At 37.5% G+C, this 23,323-nt stretch overlaps 1 protein-coding gene across 1 annotated transcript; it reads right to left on the reverse strand.

The window, feature by feature from the left end:
* Positions 1-3,133: 3,133 nt before the first annotated feature.
* LOC149067415 (uncharacterized) lies at positions 3,134-6,482 on the reverse strand. Its single transcript, XM_089252603.1, has 4 exons — positions 6,126-6,482; positions 4,671-6,025; positions 4,247-4,383; positions 3,134-3,198 (listed from the first exon to the last, which is right to left on the reverse strand). Exons 1-4 carry the CDS (start codon positions 6,480-6,482, stop codon positions 3,134-3,136), a joined length of 1,914 nt encoding a protein of 637 aa, XP_089108729.1.
* Positions 6,483-23,323: the final 16,841 nt, after the last annotated feature.

Here is a 23,323-nt window from a genome sequence, read left to right on the forward strand (position 1 = left end):
TTTTCGTTATCGTTCGCGATCTAAGTCTCGCCAATCTCTCTCAGCGGGACAAACATCTCAAATATGCTGGTACCACAGGAAATTCAGAGAAAAAGCGCACAAGTGCACAGCGCCCTGCTCTTACAAGCATTCAAAAAACGAGTAGAGCATTCGTTTGGGGCGCACAGCGAAAATGCTAATATTGCAAGTCGCCTATTTGTGTATGATCGTAAAAACGGATTGCACTTCCTTGTTGATACTGGAGCATCGGTATCTGTGTTACCCGCTGAAAAATCTGAATTATCAAACAAAACCAATTCTTTTCAGTTATCTGCTGCTAATGGCACTCAGATTCCTACATTTGGTACTAAGATACTGAACTTAGACTTTGGTCTGCATAAGAATTTCGTTTGGAAATTTGTTGTGGCCTCAATCAATAAGCCAATCCTAGGCGCTGATTTTCTTAGTCGATACAGCTTTTTGGTTCACATGACCAAATGTCGATTAGTTTCACAAGATTCAAAATTGTCCATATCCGGATCCAGGGCAGAAGTACCCTCCACTGGTGTGACATTTGCTATGTATGATACTACTGATTATCATAAGCTGTTATCCAAATTTCCCGAACTGGCTAAGATAAATTTCTCGACCAAGTCCGTTAAACATAACGTTACTCATTTTATCGAGACGACAGGCCCACCTGTGTTTGCCAAGGCCAGACGTTTGGCGCAGGACAAGCTTACTATCGCTAAACGCGAATTCGCTTACATGGAAAGTCAAGGTTGGTGTCGGCCCTCCAAAAGCAATTGGGCCAGCCCTTTGCACATGGTTGCGAAAGCAGATGGAGGATGGCGTTGTTGCGGGTATTATCGCATGTAAAATGCCAGAACGAAACCCGACCGCTACCCAATTCCACACGTGCATGACTTCGCCAATTTTCTGGCTGGAAAAACGATATTCAGTACCCATGACTTGGTTAAAGCCTACTACCAGATTCCTGTACAGCCAGCACACATTGAGAAGACGGCAGTCATCACTCCATTCGGACTGTACGAGTTTCTTTACATGCCTTTCGGTTTGTGCAATGCCGGTCAAACACTGCAAAGCTTCATGAACTCTGTACTTCAAGAATTTGACTTTTGTTTTCCTTACTTGGATGATGTACTCATCGCTTCGACGTCTCCAGAGGAACATCTCGTTCACTTAAGATGCATTTTCGAGAAATTCTCCGAATTCGGAATTGTCTTGAATATTGATAAATGCATTTTCGGAAAATCTGAAGTAGCATTTTTAGGACATACTGTAAGTGAGCACGGTGTCACACCATTGGAAAAGAAAGTTGAAGCTATCCTGAACTATCCACAACCGCAGACCATTCAAGAGCTGCGCCGATTTCTCGGAATGCTTAATTTTTACAGACGCTTCATTCCAAACGCCGCGAAAAAGCAAATTTTGCTCAACACGTACCTTAAAGATAGCAAAAGGCACGATAAACGTCTAATTTAATGGACTGAGGAATCCAAAATTGACTTTGAAAATTGCAAGACTGATTTGGCTAATATAACCCTTTTGTCATATCCACAGCAAAATTCTACGTTGGCACTGATGGTCGATGGATCCGACTATGCGATTGGAGGTGCCCTACAACAACGAGTTGGAAATGACTGGCAACCCATCGCATTTTTCTCTCGTAAATTGTCAAAATCTGAGCAAAACTACAGTGCTTTCGACAGAGAACTATTAGCCATATACGCTGCTATAAAGCATTTTTTATACCTATTAGAAGCACGGCACTTTATAATTTTTAGTGACCATAAACCTTTGTCCTATGCCTTCAATCACATCAGTAAGAACAACTCAGCCAGGCAGATAAGGTATCTGGACTTTATAAAATCACAGTACTCCACCGATATTCGTCATATATCTGGTGTTGAAAATGTTGTTGCTGACGCTTTTTCCCGTATCAGTTCGATCGAATTTCCTTCTCCTCTCGATTATAAGGAAATTGCCAAAGCTCAAAGGGAAGATGAAGAGTTGGAACAATTTCGCACTTCTACTAGCTTAGAGTTCAAACCCATGCTGATCAACAGCGAAATTAAAATTTTATGCGACGTTTCAACTGGAAAAGTTAGACCTTACATTCCTGAACCATTCAGACTTCAAGCATTCAGCACCGTTCACAACTGGAATCATCCTGGCAAACGAGCTACTGAAAACTTGCTCTGCAGTCGTTTCGTTTGGAAAGATATGAAGAAAGACTGCGCAGAATGGTGCAAGACTTGTCTTGCATGCCAAAAATCTAAAATCATCAAACACACGAAAGCGCCACTTGGAAAATTCCCGTTGTGTGATAAACGTTTTGGACATGTGCACATAGACATTGTGGGACCACTCCCACGCTCCCGTGGATTCCGGTACTGCCTAACATATCATCCGGCCGCAAATGGTTGTGTTGAACGTTTTCATCGTGACCTGAAGACAGCGTTACGCTGCCTCGAAACTGACCACTGGACCAACATGCTTCCTAGCGTTCTTCTAGGTATCCGCTCGTGTGTAAAGGAGGACATCGGAGCTTCATCAGCACAACTCGTCTATGGGACGCCACTTCGCTTACCTGGGGAGTTTTTCCAGCTCTCCAACGATGTTCCGCCCGATGAATTTGTGGAAACCCTCCGCAACACTATGTCGCAAATTCGTCCTGTTCTTACAACCACACATGGCTCGCACAAAATCTTCTGGCATCCAGCTCTAGATGACTGTTCTCATGTTTTTGTGCGATGTGACGCAGTTAAGCCTACTTTGCGGCAGCCTTATGATGGCCCTTACGCGGTCATCAGCAGAGGTGATAGACATTTCACATTGCAGTTCCCGGACCGTGTCACTACTATAAGTGTTGACAGACTGAAACCTGCCTTCTTAATGAAGCCAAAGGACATAATTTCGATCCCACGGAAGACTGTACCCTCAGGACAAAAAGAAATGGAACTGCGTTCCGGAAAGAAAGTGCGTTTCAACTTATAATTCGTCGAGAGCCTATGATCCTCTCGACTGGGAGGGGGTCATGTAGCAACCCTTTTTCAACCATGTTTATTATCATTTTCTTTATTATTATTATTATTTATGTCAGTGTGGCAACATGTGTATTTTTATGTAGTCAAAGCCGACTATCATTGTTGTTGTTTACATTCGGCATATCCGTACGTCTGCCACACGCTCCTGCTGTTGAGTTTGTAATAGTTATATAAATTGTAAATAAAACATGTAAATAATTAACAATCGCTATATTCTAAATGTAAGCTAGCCTTCCGAACGACGTCGCGCCCCCAACGCGTAACAGTGAGAGACAATGCAAGGTTATTGTGTCGCAGGGAATTCTTCTCTAATAGGGTTGTTAATAAATGGAATAGCTTACCCCCGGAGGTAGTAAATTGTAACACAATTGACACGTTTAAAAAGAAATACGATAAACATGTTGGGGTAAATCGAGAAGCTATCCATTCTTAGAATAAGACAATCATAAGTATTCTTCATGGGCGTTGTATAATATTTTATCATGTGTATATATTGTTTATAATTTGTGTTAATTGCATTTTTAATTGGGTTGCTGTTTTTTTGAAATATATGACATCCATATTTTTATGGGCATCTTTTTATCAGCCACCTCGTTGGGCATTTTGCCTGTTGTGGCGTTGTTTTTGTATTTGTATATTTCCTCTTCGAGAAGTGAACCTTTTAAAAGTTGCAATAAATGCAGCAGTGGTAAGATCAGTAACAATATCCAGATTTATCGCTTTCGTCACTAAACATACAAAAATACACACATATATTTTATTCAAGGTACCCTTTCTTTGATTTTTGTACTTTATAGAAAAGGGTCCACAAAAATCGATACCAGAAATGTTGAATGCAAAATCTCTCGTTACACGATCCTTAGGTAAGACACCCATAATCTGTTGAGCCGTTATAGGTTTAGCTTTAAAGCACACAATGCAATCATGAAAAATTTTTCTACATACACTTTTACCATTTATAACCCAAAACTTTTGTCTGAGTTGATTTAATAATGCTTGTGGCTCTAAATGCAGATACTTATTATGATAATGTACAACAATCAACTTGGTTAATCGGTGTTTTGTAGGCAATAGAATTGGAAACTTCTGATTATAGCCCAATGCACTATTACTTAATCGGCCACCAACTCTCAAGATTCCTTTTTCGTCCACAAAAGGATTCAAACTTTTTATCGGACTGTCGAAAGGGACCTTACCTTTTTCTTTCAGACCTTTGAGTTCTGGTTTGAACTCCTCACCTTGAATCAATTTCACGAGATGCAGCTCAGCATTATTGATTTCTTCAGCATCTAAAGGACTATATTTTTTCTTGTTTTTACAATTATTAAGAAACCTAAAAATGAAACTCAAAGTACGAACAATCTTAATATACGCATTACTAAGATTCAAAAAATCACTGATAAATGATCGAACTGAAACACTAAAAGTTTGTATATCCCACATATTGTCACTCATACTGCAAATTTTGAATTCACGCTGAAAGTCATCTTGTATGACCGCTGACGGGATCGTTCTGTTTGGGTATTCACTGTCCATAAGAAACTTTGGACCGTTCCACCATAAGACACTTTGCTCCAGTCTTTTTGGAGCTAGACCTCTGGAAATGTGATCTGCGCAAACCCATGAATCTCGATCGCAGTTGGTTCAGATATCAAAATACATCTATCTATTTTTAGGTTATTTATAGATAGAAGAGATTCGATGAACTTGTGCCACTCTTGTGCTTCTTTTGCTGGAAGTGGATCATTCCAGTCAATTTTCAGAAGCCACAGTTTCTGCATGAAAATTTTTGCTTTTGATACCAAAGGTCCTATCAATCCCAGTGGATCAAAAAGTCTTGCGATGGTAGATAGAACATTCCGTTTGGTGAATACTGTATTGCTGTCAGCTTTCACACTGAAAGAAAAGCAATCCTCTCTTGGTTTCCAGGAAATTCCTTGAGCCTTTATTTCACTTGGGTCGGAAAAGGCATAATCACAATCCGAAAATAATTTTGGAATGAGAGCTGGATTATTTCCGCACCACTTATGCAGCTTCATGCCTGCAGTATTGAGGATGCCTATTAGTTGCTGTTGAAGCTCTTTCGCTTCCAGCAAGGTTGGTGCCCCAGATAGGACGTCATCCATATAAAAATCACTGGTTAGGACAGGAGCCGCTAGAGGAAAATTGTTTCCTTCATCCTGTGCGAGTTGTTTCAAGGTTCTCATGGCGAGAAAGGGTGCGCTCACTGTCCCGTAAGTTACAATTGACAACTCATAAATTTTTATGGGCTCGTTCTTGCCTTCCTTCCACAAAATTCTTTGAAGGCTTTTTTGACTCGGATGAATTTTTATCATTCGGTACATCTTTTCGATATCCGCAATAAAAGCAAACTCGTGCTTCCTAAATCGAATCATTATTGAAAAAAGATTCTCTTGGATCACTTCTCCGTTATACTGAAGAGAATTCAAAGAATTGTCCCTTGTGGTAATCGTGGAAGCATTAAAAACAGTTCGTAGTTTTGTTGTCGTTCTATCAGGACGGTATACACCGTGATGGGGCATGTAATAGGTGACCTTTGGCTCCGTAGTCTCATTCACCTCACTCATATGCCCAAGTTCTAGATATTCTTTGAGAAAATCTTTGTATAATGCCTGATAATTTTTGTCTCTCTCTAACCGATTCCACAGTGAGTTTAGTTGTTTTAACGCGATACTCTTGGACTCTCCAAGGCACCCGGGATCTTCCTTGAAAGGCATGGTGACCACATACCGTCCATTATTGTCTCGCATACGAGTCTGCTCGTAATGGGCTTCACAGATTTCGTTTTCTTTGGATATTACTGGCTTTTCTCCAACACTTTCAATTTCCCAAAATTTTTGCATTGTTTTATTCAAGTTCTCCTGCTGAACTAGTTCACAATGTATTGTTTGTTTCTCTTTAGTAGATAATGCGCCACTTACAACGTACCCGAACACCACTAGGAGAAATTTGTCCTGTCAATAATAGTTGATAAAATATTTCAGCTCGCAACAATATATCTATGCGTCCCGGTTCGTTAAATTCTGGATCAGCTAAATTTACGTCCCTCATCACCTCAATAGACACTTCTAACTTTTGGGAGGGAGTGCTATTTGTTATTTTCTCCACTATCAAGAAATCCAATTCCCTCTCATAGTCCTTTCCTCTATTAGCGAGAGAGGCTCTCACACATCCCTTGATTGGCATTGACGCCCCGTTCAAGCAGGATACAAGATTTATTTTTTCTTTCTTCAACTCAAGTTTCTCTGCAAACTTTCTGGTTACAAAGTTCGACATAGAGCCTCCATCTAGCAGCGCTCTACCATTGTGGTATTGACCATCCTTATCTTTTACAAGGCATCTCGCTGCACTAAGTAAAACTGTCCTTTTTTGTTTGTTTCCCATGCAGCTGGTTGCTGTTATGGTTGGCATTGTGCTGTTTCGGCGTCGTTATATAGCAGCAACAACAGTTTCTTCTTCGCTGGGGAAGTGCAGGGTCACATGGTGTCTTTTATTGCACTTGGGGCAAGAGAACCTTGACCTGCATTTTTTCACCCCATGGGAAGATGACAGACAATTGAAGCACAAATTTTTACTTTTTACAATTTTAATTCTCTCGTCTACTGATTTGCTTCTATAATCAGAACACTTGTACACTGCGTGAGTTTCAATTCCGCATTGTACGCATAATGAGACTTTTGAATCCGAGAGAAACACCTTTGGCACATTTTTATTATTTTTTAAGTGGGAATTTCCTCGCTGTTTTTGAAACCCGCTATTGCTCTCATTGAGGGATCTACCTCGTGAAGCAAAATATATGTCGCTCTCTTTAGCTAACTGAAGCGGTCGAAACCATTTTTCTCCTTGCCTCACACTAATATGAGAAGCAGTTTCTCTATCTAACGTCTCAAACAACTTATCTGCAACAATCAGGTCTTTTAATGTTTCAAAATCTGACACTCCTCTGAGCTTCAGATAGTAATCGAAACTCGTTTTTAACCTCGACGCAAATTGCACATGCGTTTCATTATTACGACGAGCCCTTCGAAAATTCTCTAGACAGACCTGCGGTGTAGGCTCGTACTCTCGTAAAATAATTTCTTTTATTTTGTCATAATTTGACAGTTCATCATCGCTTATGTGAGACAAAACGTTGGTTGCCTTTTCACCCAACAAATTCAATAAAATTTCTGACTTAAATTTCTCTGGCACTTTTTTTGTGTTAAATGCTCTTTCAAGTGATGCGAAGAAATACCCCCAACCTTCCGGCTGATTGGGTACTCTAACAGTTAGAGTTCTCACACTTTTAATGACAGATTCAATTGTGTCTTCTTGTACTTCTGTTTTATTATGTTCAGTGCCGTCACAATTTAATGTGCATGGGGTAATAAAACCCTCAACGATATTCAAGTAGAAGACGTGGAGGTCCTAAATCTTCTAAGAAATGTAGGTGCAAGCAAAGCACCAGGACCAGATGATATCTATCCCACGTTTCTCAGGGAAGGTGCTAATGAATTGTTGGGGCCAGTCGCACAGATATTCAGGAGTAGTGTTGCTGAGGGTATCGTCCCGAGAGATTGGAAACTGGCTAACGTTGTTCCGATATTTAAGAAGGGTAGTAGAGAAGTGGTGTCTAATTATCGTCCAGTGAGTTTGACGAGCTCCCTCTCGAAAATTTTGGAAATTATCATCAAAAGGCAGTTTGTGAAGTGGATAGACGAGAATAATGTATTGTCGGATAATCAGCATGGGTTCAGGAAGGGGAAGTCATGTGTAACTAACCTCCTTTGCTTCTATGATTACGTGACTAAGGCTTTGGGTAAGAGTAAAAATGTAGACGTTGTTTACCTTGATTTCCAGAAGGCATTCGATCGGGCCCAACATGGCAAACTCTTGAAGCGTTTACACGAGATTGGAATAGGGGGCAACTTGCTGAATTGGATAGAATCGTGGTTAAGAGATAGGTCGCAACGAGTTATGGTGAACGGGGAATTCTCTGGTTGGACAGACGTCACAAGTGGAGTTCCTCAGGGAAGTGTCCTTGGCCCCATACTTTTTTCACTTTTTATCGACAAACTCGATCAGGGTATCGATGGAATTACTAGCGAATTCGCAGATGATGTGAAGCTAATGGGGGTAATCGGGAATGAAAGCGATAGGGAGTTGCTCCAGACCAACTTAAACAAGATTGCAGCATGGGCAAATGAATGGGGCATGACGTTTAGCGTAGATAAGTGCATGGTCGCTCATTTTGGTTCGAACAACCCATGGTTATCTTACGAGTTGAATGGTGTCACTATCCCGGATGCAACTAGAGTCACCGATTTGGGAATTCTCATTGACGAGCGACTTAGGTTTTCTGAACATTGTTCAGCGGTTGTCAAAAAAGCGAATAGAATGCTTGGTCTCATTTTCAAAAAGGTCTCTTCGCGTTCTCCTAAAGTCATTCTTCCGCTTTTTCGAGGCTTAGTTCGTCCTGGACTGGAGTATGCTGTAAGGTTTTGGAGACCATACCTACAGAGGGACATAGACTTGATTGAAGGGGTGCAGAGAAGAGCTACGCGTGTCCTTATTGGCACACAGGGCTTGAGTTATGAAGAGAGACTTCATTTTTTGAATATGTTTACATTGGATGAACGCAGGTGTCGAGGAGATATGATCGAAGTGTTCAAAATTTTCAATGGGATGGATAGGATGGACCATGAACTTTTAGTAAACCGCCAATCAACTGCTTTTACAAGGGGACACCAGTATCGATTGGTGATGGACAATGCAAGGTTATGGTGTCGCAGGGAATTTTTCTCTAATAGGGTTGTTAATAAATGGAATAGCTTACCCCCGGAGGTAGTAAATTGTAACACAATTGACACGTTTAAAAAGAAATACGATAAACATGTTGGGGTAAATCGAGAAGCTATCCATTCTTAGAATAAGACAACCATAAGTATTCTTTATGGGCATTGTATAATATTTTATTATGTGTATATATTGTTTATAATTTGTGTTAATTGCATTTTTAATGGGGTTGCTGTATTTTTGAAACATGACATCCATATTTTTATGGGCATCTTTTTATCAGCCACCTCGTTGGGCATTTTGCCTGTTGTGGCGTTGTATTTGTATTTGTATTTGTATAATTCTACACGTACTCTAACTAACTCTAATTCTGTTTTGACGCGCTCTAATTTCATGGTTCTAATTCAACCTCTCTTTGTTCCTCTGACTTCCTATCTGCTATTACTGTGGCTAGATAGTCTTTTACAAAGTCAGGATCTTTTACACATGCTTGATTTTTCAAAATAAGTTCTTTCAAATCACTCATCTTCGCATTCTCGATAACTTTTTCTCGAAGGTCCTGAGCAACTTGGATTAAGTCCTGCTTTTTGGCTCCAGCGAACATTTTGATGATGAAAGTTACGTATACCGAATTATGTTAGAACTACTACTCACAGTTCATTCGTGGTCCACGAATACAAGCACGCTCCACAGACGTCTTCTCCGATTGGAACGAAATTTTTCACAGTTCTTACTCTCCGTTTGAGACGGACCAGGTGAACGATAACTCACTCGAAAAAAGTGGACTGTAAACACTTTTAGTAATTTTACGATAATTTTAATTCACAAATATAAACAAATGAACTCGCACGAAATCCCGATCGAGGGAATCGTTGTACAATTGACCAGCTCGAGGTCTCAACTCCCACTCACTCACACACACACTGTTGCACGCTCATAAAAACGCTTTTTCTCTCTCTCTCTCCCTGGGAACGGGAGGGGAGCTCTCATCACCTTTTGACCTCTGCTCTCTCCTTACTTTTCTTCTTCTTCTTCTTTTTACTATTATTATTATTACGCAGCAACAATAAGGTTTACGCGGCCACATTTGATGAAAATTGTTTGTTCCTGTTCGAAGACCGTCGTCCGTTCAAAAAAGTCCAGTATTCTCAGTACTTATTGTAAATTCTAACATTTTTTCCAACTTTTAATCTGTTTAATCTGTTTTTTACATAAGTTTAATCTGTTATAATATACATATTCATTCGAAAAACATTAATACATTATGATGTGCGCGAATTTCAAAACGCACTGTATTTGATCGATGACGAGATGAAGATTTGCTGTGAAATATTTTTGATTCGGGAGTGAAATAATAAATCGTCTGAAAAAAAAAACACATGATGCAATAAACAATAACTATCGTGGTTTATGATTAACAATAACTATCGTAGTTAGGACCGCAATTATGAATATTCGACTTCGATAACGGAAGAAGGAAATGTAAAATATCTCGACGATGAATCTGTGTCTTTGTCGTCACGAATAACGAGTGTTTGATCACATGGGAGAGAGCTCATATAGAGGATTCAGAGTGATGAATGCAAATTTATCTTCGGTGTCGCCGCTTCCGTAATATTCATGCATATCCGGTAAGCACAGTGAATGGATCGGATAATCAATTTCCGTTTTCCCGAAGTTTGCTTGCCGTTTGAATCCGTCGTAAAACGTCTACCTCCTTCAATGTTTGACGTTCACTGTTGATCTCTCTCTACTATCAGACTCTTATGATAGATAATCCATTCGAAAGCCACACATGATCTTTTTATTTATTTTATTTCTTCTTTGCATCAAACATAGAGGTAGAGAGAGTGTCATCGTTTGGTCTGCTGCAAACAAACGACTATTTGCTTGGATTAGCATGTACTCACGAAGAGAAATGTGTCCAGAAAATGAAAAGACGATTCTGTATATAGCTATATACAGTCCATGCCGCTTAATGCGATCACATTGGGATTCGAGAGTTTCTGATAACAATAACTTTTTTTATTTTATTGTAAAACGGGACGCCTTTCCTCACCTTCAAGCTTAAATGTTTCAGCTAAAGCATTTTTTTATTCAGCCGTTGTGAGCCGTTAAAATGGAACTGCCTAATGTGTATCACGAATCACGATACTTTTTATAATGCATGGTACGTTTCACACATTCCCTTGAGAAAGTCTTTCGGAAAAAGAAATTTGAACCTGATCAACTGAAAGAAATTGATCAAGAACTGAACAGATTTTTTTTGTCATACAATTGCCTTCATTATAGGAAGGTCATTGCAAAAGCAGTTTCATACGTACATGGATCTCAGCGAATACTATGGACCGATTACGACATTAAGTACGGAAATGTTTGTGAACGGGAGGGGGGGGGGAGAAGGAGAACACCTTCTAGATTCCTACATAGTATTGAAGCCTGATGACGGTAACTTACAGGGAAAAAATAATTTTGGTTTTACCTTAGCTTCAGAATGCACAAAAACACGAGGGAAAAAAATTATAATAGTATTAATGAAAACCGTTTCGTTCATACATCATGAATTGTATTTATATATTTGTGAATTATGTGCATGAAATGAATTTTATATTTTTTATCGATGATCACCAGTATGGATACCGCTGTGGTGCTCGAGTGGTCATAGTGACGGACTTGCATCGCGAGGTCACGGGTTCAAACCCCACCGTTGCCACAGTGGTGGTCGGCTGAAGTTGGTTTTCTGTGGTTCCCAACTTCAAGGCGCGAAGGCGAGCCGATCTCCCCTTTAAAAAGTCTCGCCACAGAGAGCAACAGACCTACAAACAGTTCAAATGTAATTCAATCATAACACATCACTCACTTCATTTCTGAAATATAGATGGCAGCACTGAAAAATCAAAACACAACACTACATACGCACTCAGACTGTTAGGTACACACACAGCTACACTTCCGGCACAACTCATTAAGTAGTAAATCCCCCATAGATGGTGATAACCTGAGTTGTGCTTGGTTTGAAAGAAAGAAAGTATGGATCGTATGATCCCTTGGTGATTTCATTTGATCTCCGATATGTATATAATGTATGAATAAATGAATAAAAAAAGTTGACACCATTATTCGAAGTACTGATAACTATAAACGAAATTTTCCCCATGTTATGATATTGGTTTGTTCCGTTCTTTGCAAAAGTGATAACAATACCGAAACGATAACATTATCCGTGATTATAATAAGCGGCATTGACTGTATATATTCATAATATTTGAAGAAAACCGCAACAGCAGCCAAAAGTCAATGCTACTTCATCCGCTTCTGTGTAAGAGTTTCCAAAAGATTTCCCCAAAAAATAGACTCGAAACTTTATCATGTATATGCCATCGGAGACAGAATTCTTTTCTGGATACGAGAGCTCAGAATAAAAAAAAATGCCGAGTTAGTCTAATGCTCATTTGTGATTCCAATGAAGGAAGGATTTACAAACCCTCTTCTGAGCAGGAATAATTCATAGCTATGCCATTTTTCCTGCTGTATATTTTCCTCTCTACGTATCGGAACATCTTTTCACGTGTAATAACCACCTCTCGTCCATTTTATTCGAACTTCTCTATTTTTTCCTTTTTTTAGATATAAAAATTTCTGCGCTTGATTACGATATCTTATCTTATATTATTATGAATCCTTTGGAAAGGAAATCAGTTGCATTTTTGTGAAGATTCGTACCGTCAACTCTCGGTTTACGACCTTAATTTGTTTCTAAAGTTCGTTCGTAAACCGAATTATTGGCAAGCCGAAACAATTTGTCCCGTAGGAATCAATGTAAAGTGAATTAATCCGTTCTTGGGACCCTGAAGATTTTTAGAGTTGATTTTTACAACAGCTCCTGCGCACAGCGTAAAACCTATAAAATCATTAAAATAGCATTGAAAAAATAACCATAAATATGGAAGAGATGGACGGAACATGTCGTATCCAGTTTCATTAATACCATATATAATCTCAGTGTCAAGGCACTGGAAGTACAAATTTGTGGTTCTGTAAGACACTTACTACCAAGTTTAATACTTGTACTAAAATAATATTTTCAGAAGTCTCGTTGACTGTTAGTTTCATTTCAAAAATTATTGCAAAACATTTTTGAAAAATTTCTTTGATTAAGCTTCATAAAGTTTGAAATGACTTGCCAGTTTGCTTTGCATACACAATTACACAATTTAATGAAGAATTAGAAATCAATATGAAAAAATTGAAAAGCGACATATTAATTGTTAGCGATATCAACATTGATCTATATAGTAAAACTAATGGAACATCACAATATTTAGACATAATGGCCATAAATGGATTCGAACCACTACACAAAAAATAACACGAGAAACAAAGGAAAGTCACACATGCAGAGATCACGTCTTTTATAGAACAAGGGGAAATACTTCACAAAACTTCACAGTATGTAACACTAATATCACTGACCACTACCCAATATTAGGAAATATAACCTTCCTTGAAAAACAGGAAGAGAATTTGAACGATGAAAATGATGAAATAACGAAAATAGATTATATAAGGTTTGAACAATTCATATCAAAAATAAATTTCAATTTCATACGAGAAAATGATTCAGTACAAAATTGGACATTTCTTGGATATAATAACATTAAATACTAATCTCTGGACTAAAGTTTCAAAAAATTACCCTAAGAAAAATAAAAAACAATGGATAACTAAGGAAATACTTGACAGAATAAACCTGAAGGAAAAGCTATATAAAAAACACAAAAAAAATCCACACGTAACCTTATATGAGAACGAGTACAAAAGTCATAATAAAAATTTGAAAAATTATATAGAAAAGGTAAAACAAGAATACTTCCAGAGGAACTTTAACGCTTGTGAAAAGAATAAACGATTGCAATGGCAATTTATTAGAAGAAATGTATTGAATAAACATTTGAAAAAAAAATATATTACCAAATTTTGAAAATCCAACAAAACTTGCAAATAAATTTAATCAAGAATTTATCACAAGAAATATAAATGATGATGAGGAAAACGCAGATAATTGTACTTGTATAGAACAAGAAGGCTCCTCAAACACATCAATAAATTCCATGTTCTACCTCGAAACCAAAAGTCATATACTGAGACAAATTGTGGCAGAAATTAAAGGAAATAAAGCAAGTGGCTAAGATCGAATTACACCTAAAATGATGAAAATTATCTCTCACTACCATATAGATGTATTAAAGGATTTAGTGGATTGCTCAATAATAAATGGCGTATTTTATTCTGAACTAAAAAATATTCCCTCGTGCATCCTATATTTAAAACTGGAGATTCCAATGATACTAACAACTATAGACCTATCTCGATTCTCCCGATTTTTTAAAAAATTCTAGAAAAGTGTATGAAATACCAACTGCTCAATTTCCTGAATCATCAAACATTCTTTGCAACCAATCAATATGGATTCCAAAAAAAACAAAAATACAGAAATGGCAATTCTAAAATCAACGGGCTTGATAAACAATGGAATAAATAAAAATAAATTTCGATAATAGTTTTTTTGGACCTAAAACGAGCATTTGATTATGTGGATCTAAACATTTTAACAGAGAAATTATATACTGCCGGTATAAAAAAAAAGAATGGTTTAAATCATACTACTACACTATACAACAAGCTGTCATAATAGAGAAAAAAATAGCAATTTTCAAGAAGTAAAAAAAGGCGTCCCACAGGGGTCGGTCTTAGGGCCGATACTATTTTTAATTTACATAAATGAACTGAGTAAACTAAATCTAAATGGTAGCATTACATCTTTTGCAGATGACACAGTTTTATATGTTGAGGATACAGAAACACATAGTTAGGTTAAAAGAACAGAGAGGGACCTAACAAAAATAAATCACTGGCTAATTAAACACAAATTAAAAACAAATACACAAAAAACTAAATTTATATGCACGAAAACAAGAAATATAAATGACAGTACAGAAATCCACGTAAAATGACATCTAATGAAGAAAAGAGCTGTTGCTGAGGGGGAAAATCATGTAATAAAAATCATATAGGCATGCTGGAAAGACTTCATAGTCCCTCGGGGCTACATAGTGTACGTATTATATGTGTGTGTTTTGTGTCGTGTAACATATGTTTGTATTTGTATGTTGTATTATATATTTGTACATTGTAATTTGCTGTTTGTTCGTTTTATTTAAAAAAAAATTCTTGGGCTAGATAAAGGAAGCCGCATTTAGCGCATTGAAAAACTTAAACCTGAACACATTTGATTCTTCAAACAATTTTTCTTTGAATTAAACAAAAAAACAACATATGACCACGGATTTCTGAAATATGCTGCCTTCAGAATTTAGTCAAATTTGCATGTTCGTATAGCTTTCCTCTCGCCGGCTTGTGTGTTCGTAAACCAAAACTAATTCGTGAACCGAATAATTTTTTTGTAGTTTGTAAACCGAAATGTTCGAAGACCGAGCCATTCGTACACCAAGACTTGACTTTATTACCATTGCATCAACAAATATGTCATTTAATGATGCAAATTCCGTCGATCCATTACGGCATAGACGATTATAGATATAGATCATCAGTGTGCTTCATTAACAGAATAATTAATTATATTTGTACAGAATATATATATATATATATATTCATCCGTTGTGTGAATTCAGCCGCATTTTATTGCAAAGAAAATAACAAGGGATATTTCCCCCCAAAATTATGTTTTCCTTTTACAGCATGAAGAGAGAAATTCGTTTAGGCCAGAGGTCTTCAACGCATGGCCAGCGAGCCATATTTGGCCCTAGGAGCTTTCTCTCCTGGCCCATCGATCATTTTCAGAAAATTCTTGAAAAAATTGAAAAATATTAATTCTAGAACTAATGAAAGAAATAATTTCAGAATTGATAAAAGAAATAATTTCAGAATTGATAAAAGAAATAATTTCAGAATTGATAAAAGAAATAATTTCAGAATTGATAAAAGAAATAATTTCAGAATTGATAAAAGAAATAATTTCAGAATTGATAAAAGAAATAATTTCAGAATTGATAAAAGAAATAATTTCAGAATTGATAAAAGAAATAATTTCAGAATTGATAAAAGAAATAATTTCAGAATTGATAAAAGAAATAATTTCAGAATTGATAAAAGAAATAATTTCAGAATTGATAAAAGAGTAATGATTCTAAAGATATAATGATGATAATTTTGAGTAATGGCTAAAAATATTATTAGTGATTCGTTACAAAAAATTTTGTCTTTCGGAAATTTTGAAACGAGATAGTGTTTCTGCAACAGCTGTACAGTTCTGAAAAGGATCGAAGTTTGTGTCATCGTGACTCCGCTATTACTGAACTCCAACTGCGTAGTAAATTTTAAACGAATAACGTCTCTGTATTGCCATGCTTTTTGATACGACAAATGTTTTGAAAATTGAATATTGTTATGAGTGAAAAATAAATCTTCCGGAAAGAAGTGATTTCGGCTTTAAGAGGAGTCAAAAAAACGACCAAAAATCATTTCGGATGTCGCTTCTGCCTATTATGATATATTCACCTTATGTGTTCCAGATATTATGATAGTGCAAGTTACAAAAACTGGGGATAGAACGCGTTTTATCCACATTTATGCTGCTTTTTCCCAACTTTTCTCCGATTATTGAATTAAAATATCTCAGCGGATATTTCACCTGGAAACATGGAATTATTTTTGTCGGACTCAGGAGAGACAGGGCAATAACTACGATTTCCTTTGCAACATAAATGACGTATCTGAGTTCTGCACGTAATTTGGATAACTTTTCTAATTGGAAGTATGCCACTAATTTGCGTTGCGTGCTGTTACCTATGCAGCCTGTACATATATGAGCAGTTTTAGAGATTCTAATTTTTGCTTCGTGTAATAAAAATAAAGAAATAAAAAAAATTAAAAATTTATCAGTCGAATCATACAGTGATGTTGGATACGAAAATATAATAGTTTTCATCTGCGATTTGGAATAAGTGCGTTTTGAGTTTTTTCTTGAAGGATGAGTATTTTTTGGGTATCTACAATTTTTTTTGGAAGAGTATTGTAGAATTGATAGATTTGTAGAATCCGCTGTGGTGGTCGAGTGGTTATAATGCCGGACTCGTGATGCGAGGATCCGGGTTCGAACCCCACAGTGGTGGTCGGCTGAAGTTGGTTTTCTGTGGTTCCCAACTTCAAGGCGCAAATGCGAGCCGATCTCCCCGTTAAAAAGTCTCGCCACAGAGAGCAACAGTCCTACAACGGTAAATCATTCAACCATAACACTTCACTCATAGTTAGTAAAACTGGGGGCAGATGACAGCACTACACATAACAAGCATTACACAGAAACAAACTTTACGTCAGGTTGCACTACACGTACACGCACATTCCCGCATGCACCGATTCGTTGGGGGGTTCCGCGGGGGGGGGGATGCATGTGTGGTCTAGCAGCAGTAGGTAGGGGCTCGGGGATCCATGATGATCTTAAGTCAGCCACCTCGTTGGGCAATTTGCCTGTTGTGGCGTTGTATTTGTATTTGTATTTGTAATTCTACAATTGAGATACATTTGAAATTAAAACTGCGCAAATAATAAGTGACAGAAAATACACTGAATTTTTATAATTAAAACTACAAAAATGTCAAAAAAAAAAATTCATTTATCATTCAAATGATTTCGGACTAACATAAATGAAATGTTTTTTTTTGGAAAAAAATATGCCGACACACACACAGAGAGAGAGAAAATTCCACGTTTCAAAGTGCAGTATTCACCGAGATATTCGGATTCGAAAAACAGAGGAAACATAGGAATGGACGGTATTAAATGCGAGTAAACCTTTTTACTGTTACCCGTTTACTTCGTTTTTCGAATTCGAATATCTCGGTGAATATTGCACTTCGAAACAAGGAATTTTTTAAGTTGGCAACGGAAGAGACAGGACAACAACTTTTTTATTTGGTGTTTGGGCACAGGGTGTCCGTATAAAAATTTAACATTTGTATTTTTATTTTTTATTTTTATTTTATAGGAGTACTGCACGTTATTTGTATACTTTCTTTAGCTGGAAGTATGCCTCTAGGATCAACGGTTCGCCAGTAAAATGTCGTGCGTACCTATGCACCCTGCATACTTGTACTTCTTCATTGAACTCAAAAGGGGTCGAGACCATCTGAAAATAAAAAACTTTTAGTCTTCCTTATTAAAACAAAAAGGTAATATCCCGTAATAGATAGATTCTGAATTATATATATATAAGAAACAATCGGGTGGAAACTCTCTCTCAAATAACAATAGTAATAATACATACGCAGATCAAAGGTGCCACCACTTGTGCATTCTCGTTTGAGGAACGTTTGCTTCGAAGCAGCAGGCATATATGGATGACATTAATTTGTGTTCAGCACAATTATACGTGGTGAGTGAAATCGTAAGCAAACCTAACGTATATAAATGCATAGAGAATGTACAGTCTACAAACTCGGCTCATCGTTTGTTCAACCCGAATGTGTTTGTTCTATAGATGGACGAAGTGGAGTATTTGCCATACACCATGTTTCTGACAGATTACAGAAATTTATTCCGTCTATATAGACCGATTATTATTTGAATTAAAACATGTTGACAAGTACAAAGAATTTCGCATTCAGTCATCCTTTTAATGTCTAGCACAAATTCGTACTTGTCGCAGCATTATGAAATTAATATTTTGTAAAATTTAATAAGTAAAGAGCAACAACAAACGACAGACTCTTCAAGAATGAAGATTCACAAGATCAGAAAGTTTAGGCCAAAAATAAGATCACAGAAGAACCGATAAAAACGTCGGAACCAATTAGGGAGACGCCCAACGAGGTGGCTGAAAAAACATACCCATAAAAAAGATGAATGTCAAATATACCAAAAATACGGCAACTCAAATACTGGTGTCCCCTTGTCAAACCAGTAGAATGACGGTGTATTAATAACTCATGGTCCATCTTATCCATCCCGTTGAAAATTTTAAACACTTCAATGATATCCCTATAGACACCTGCGTTCATCCAATGCAAACATATTAAAAAAATGAAGTCTTTCTTCATAGATCAAGCCTTGTGTGCCAAGAAGAGCACGCGGAGCTCTTCTCTGCTCCTCCTTAACCACGCCAATGTCCCTCTGTAGGTGCTATGCCAAAAACCTCACGGCATACTCCAGTCAAAATAAAAACTTTTATTGTGGAGTAATTGTTTCGCGACTCAATGACTCTTTATGAAAGAAGCTCGCAACCATAATCAGGAAGAAACTGCGGATTATATGCGCAGGTATAAGACCTTGAAAAAAAAACCTATTAATGCATTGTGGATACGTCCATATGCAAAGGTCTGTCCGTCACAATCGCAGGCTTCATCTCTTTCAAATGTAAAAGGCTCGATCAGCAATTGTAAATTTCAGTAATTGCCCCCGTTAAAAAGCGGGATGGTGTGGGATAAAACTTTACAGCACATAATATATATTCATACATGCGTGTGATATGTTACGGTAAATACAGGGTGATTATAAAAAAACTATCCCGACATATGGGCCCCTAACTATCATACCATTCACAGAAACTGAATGAAATTTTGGCATAAGGTATTTTGATGTATGCGCTCAAGAATGATATGGAAAACTACAGTGTCACTCTAACAGTTACGGTTACAGTGAGAAAATTTCGAAAATATCAAATGGCAACACCAAGTTTTTTGTATTGGAATGTGATCTCCATTGTGAAAACCCCTAAATAGCGTTCGAACGGCAACTGTAGCATGAAAATCACCGGCGGTAGATAGGCTAAAAGTGAGGACAACCTACAAATACAAATACAAATACAACGCCACAACAGACAAAATGCCCAACGAGGTGGCTGATAAAAAGATGCCCATAAAAATATGGATGTCATATATTTCAAAAAAAAAAACAGCAACCCAATTAAAAATGCAATTAACACAAATTATAAACAATATACACATGATAAAATATTATACAACGCCCATAAAGAATACTTATGGTTGTCTTATTCTAAGAATGGATAGCTTCTCGATTTACCCCAACATGTTTATCGTATTTCTTTTTAAACGTGTCAATTGTGTTACAATTTACTACCTCCGGGGGTAAGCTATTCCATTTATTAACAACCCTATTAGAGAAAAATTCCCTGCGACACCATAACCTTGCATTGTCCCTCACCAATCGATACTGGTGTCCCCTTGTAAAAGCAGTCGATTGGCGGTGTACTAAAAGTCCATGGTCCATCCTATCCATCCCATTGAAAATTTTGAACACTTCGATCATATCTCCTCGACACCTGCGTCCATCCAATGTAAACATATTCAAAAAATGAAGTCTCTCTTCATAACTCATGCCCTGTGTGCTAATAAGGACACGCGTAGGTCTTCTCTGCACCCCTTCAACCAATTCTATCCAATTCTATGCCCCTCTGTGGGTATGGTCTCCAAAACCTTACAGCATACTCCAGTCCAGGACGAACTAATCCTCGAAAAAGCGGAAGAATGACGTTAGGAGAACGCAAAGAGATCTTTTTGAAAATGAGACCAAGAATTCTATTCGATTTTTTGACCACCGCTGAACAATGTTCAGAAAACCTAAGTCACTCGTCAATGAGGATTCCCAAATCGGTGACACTAGTTGCATCCGGGATAGTGACACCATTCAACTCGAGAACCGTGACCACCAAGAGAACCGTGGGGAATAAAGACAGAGAAGCAGCATAAAATAAAGCATTTTATTGTGTTTCACAAATTTTCCACATGACCTTGTGGAGGACTAATCAGGCTGGGATCTCAGCCGAAGAAATGGTGTGACGAATGAAACGAACATTAATGCTCTGGTGCACGGCAAAGTACTTTTTACTTTTTCCTTGCCTAGCTCCGGGGATTTTCGTGCTACAGGTGCCAATCCAACGCTATTTAGTGTTTTTCAGTATGGAGATCGCATTCCAATACAAAAAACTTGGTGTTGCCATTTGATATTTTCGAAATTTTCTCACTGTTACAGTGAGAAAATTTTAACTGTTAGAGAAAACCGTAACTGTTAGAGTGACATTTGTTTTCCATATCATTCTTGAGCGCATACCTCAAAATACTTTATGCCAAAATTTCATTCAGTTTCTGTGAATGGTATGATAGTTAGGGGCCCATATGTCGTGATAGTTTTTTTATAATCACCCCGTATTTTAAATTGGTTACTATGCATACTTACCAGCCGTCTTTTTTGAAGTTTTATAAATTTATCGTTTTTACCGGAGATTATGATAATACCCAGTTGCCTTTGGTAAATTTGATAATGATAAAATGATTATCACACCTTTACCGGAGTTTATGCATAATACACACAAGCATATCTAATTAATTTGCTGAATACTTGAAATTTATCACTTTTACCAGTTATCATGAATAATACGCTTGTGTAATTGGTAAATTTGATAAAAAAAAAGATGAAAAATTTTCCAAATGAATCGACTATAGAGAGATAGATGGCTTTTTTCTCGACCCAAGATATCAAGGAAACATTTTATTTTCTGGATATTATGCTGAGGTGAACTCGGAAAGAAAAGTCATCTTGTCTCCGCCGGGACTCGAACCCAGGCCCTCTTGCATACCGGGCAAGCATGTTACTATCTACACCACTGGAGACACGACTCTGCCTTTCTTATTTTACACACTGTGGCGTAAGGCACTGAAGCAGAGACCAGTAGTCTCTCTTAACTTCAGGAATTGGCCCCCAGGTGGGACGGTTTAGAGAGATAGATGGCTTTAGAGATTGATGGGCTGGGAAAAAGTCATCTATCTCTCTAAACCGTCCCACCTGGGGGCCAATACCTGAAGTTAAGAGAGACTACTGGTCTCTGCTTCAGTGCCTTACGCCACAGTGTGTAAAATAAGAAAGGCAGAGTCGTGTCTCCAGTGGTGTAGATAGTAACATGCTTGCCCGGTATGCAAGAGGGCCTGGGTTCGAGTCCCGGCGGAGACAAGATGACTTTTCTTTCCGAGTTCACCTCAGCATAATATCCAGAAAATAAAATGTTTCCTTGAATCTACTATGCTTGATAAATACAGACAACATTCCCAATATGTGCTCAGTAAAGGAGAAGATATTAGGTGAGTAGGTCACCCTTTATTCATCCCCTCACCGTTCCCCCATTAGTACTACAATTGATCCCCCCCCCAATCCGTAGCTACGGTGGTCGAGTGGTCATAATGACGGACTCGCTTCGAACTCCACCGTCGCGACGACCACTACTGTTCCGATGCTGTGGTGGTCGGCTGAAGTTGGTTTTCTGTGGTTCCTAACTTGGAGGTGCAAATGCGCACAAATCTCCCCATTACAAAGTCTCGCCGCAGAGAACAATAGGCCTACAATGGTACAATTATTCATTCCTCGTACTTCACTCATAGTCAGAAAAGTTGATCGCAGACGGCAGCGCTACTCATAACAAGCATTAAAAAACACCATCAAATTTCACGTTAGGTTCACAATATGTACACGCACATCCCGGCATGTATTAATTCGTTAGAAATTCTCTAGAAGAATGTGTACGGGGTGCATGTACTATTAAGTAGTAGTAGTAGTTGTAGTCAACCCCCCACCCATGACGTTACCACTCTTAGAAGGTTTTCCCCTTAATAGATTTATTTTCGGGGTTTCACCTCCTTTTCGTAAGATTTGTTGAATGAGAGTTCATTTTGCCTGAGAAAGATCCTGAAATATATTAAATGAGAGTTCATTATATCCCAGTGCAGTTGAGAAATTTGTTAACTAGAACTTCGTTGCATCAAAGTCCGATTGTAGCGGTCGTCGAATAGGAGTTTGTTACATCAAAGTCTGATTGAAAACGCACATAAATTTATAAAAAAAATAATCAAATCAAAGAATTTGTTAAATGCGGGTTCGTTATATCGGGTCATGATCGTGAATTTTTTCGAATGACACTTCATAATATCGAGGTAAGATTGTGAAATTTATCAAATGAAAGATTACTATTATCGTCAATAGAATGGGAGTTACTTCAGGGATGTTCAGAAAAATTCGTTAAATCACAGAGCGTTATTAGTACGGTCATCTAAATCTTATCACGGCAATGAGACCGATTTATCATATTTACATTTATCGATACGAAATGGCGATTATGTATAATGACTGGCAAAAGTGATGCTTGGGCATTATGCATAATCTCCTGTAAAAGGTTAAAGGGATAACTTTTTAGTATTTATTAAATTTACTAACGACGGTTGGGTAATATGCGTAATCGCAGGTAAAATTGATAAATATTTTGGGAAATTTATCAAACTTACCAAAATTCTTGGTAAGTATGCATATGAACCGGTAATTATTTATAATAACTTATAATTATGCAAAATAGCCGCATATTTATCAAATTTACCGTAATATTGTTAAATTCATTGTTA

This window comes from Pholcus phalangioides, unplaced genomic scaffold, assembly GCF_987345545.1.
Source record: "Pholcus phalangioides strain wild (caught in Gottingen) unplaced genomic scaffold, Ppha-v1.0 ptg000030l_1, whole genome shotgun sequence".
NCBI lineage: Eukaryota > Metazoa > Arthropoda > Arachnida > Araneae > Pholcidae > Pholcus > Pholcus phalangioides.

Bases quoted from the DNA above. Each gene is read 5' to 3' on its own strand.
- LOC149067415 (XM_089252603.1), bottom strand. From the start codon at position 6,482: ATGCCAACCATAACAGCAACCAGCTGCATGGGAAACAAACAAAAAAGG. The intron at 6,026-6,125 runs GTGATGAGGGAC...TATTATTGACAG, and splicing joins AGTTAGAAGTGTCTATTGAG to GACAAATTTCTCCTAGTGGT. The intron at 4,384-4,670 runs GTTTGCGCAGAT...TTTCATTTTTAG, and splicing joins ACTGCGATCGAGATTCATGG to GTTTCTTAATAATTGTAAAA.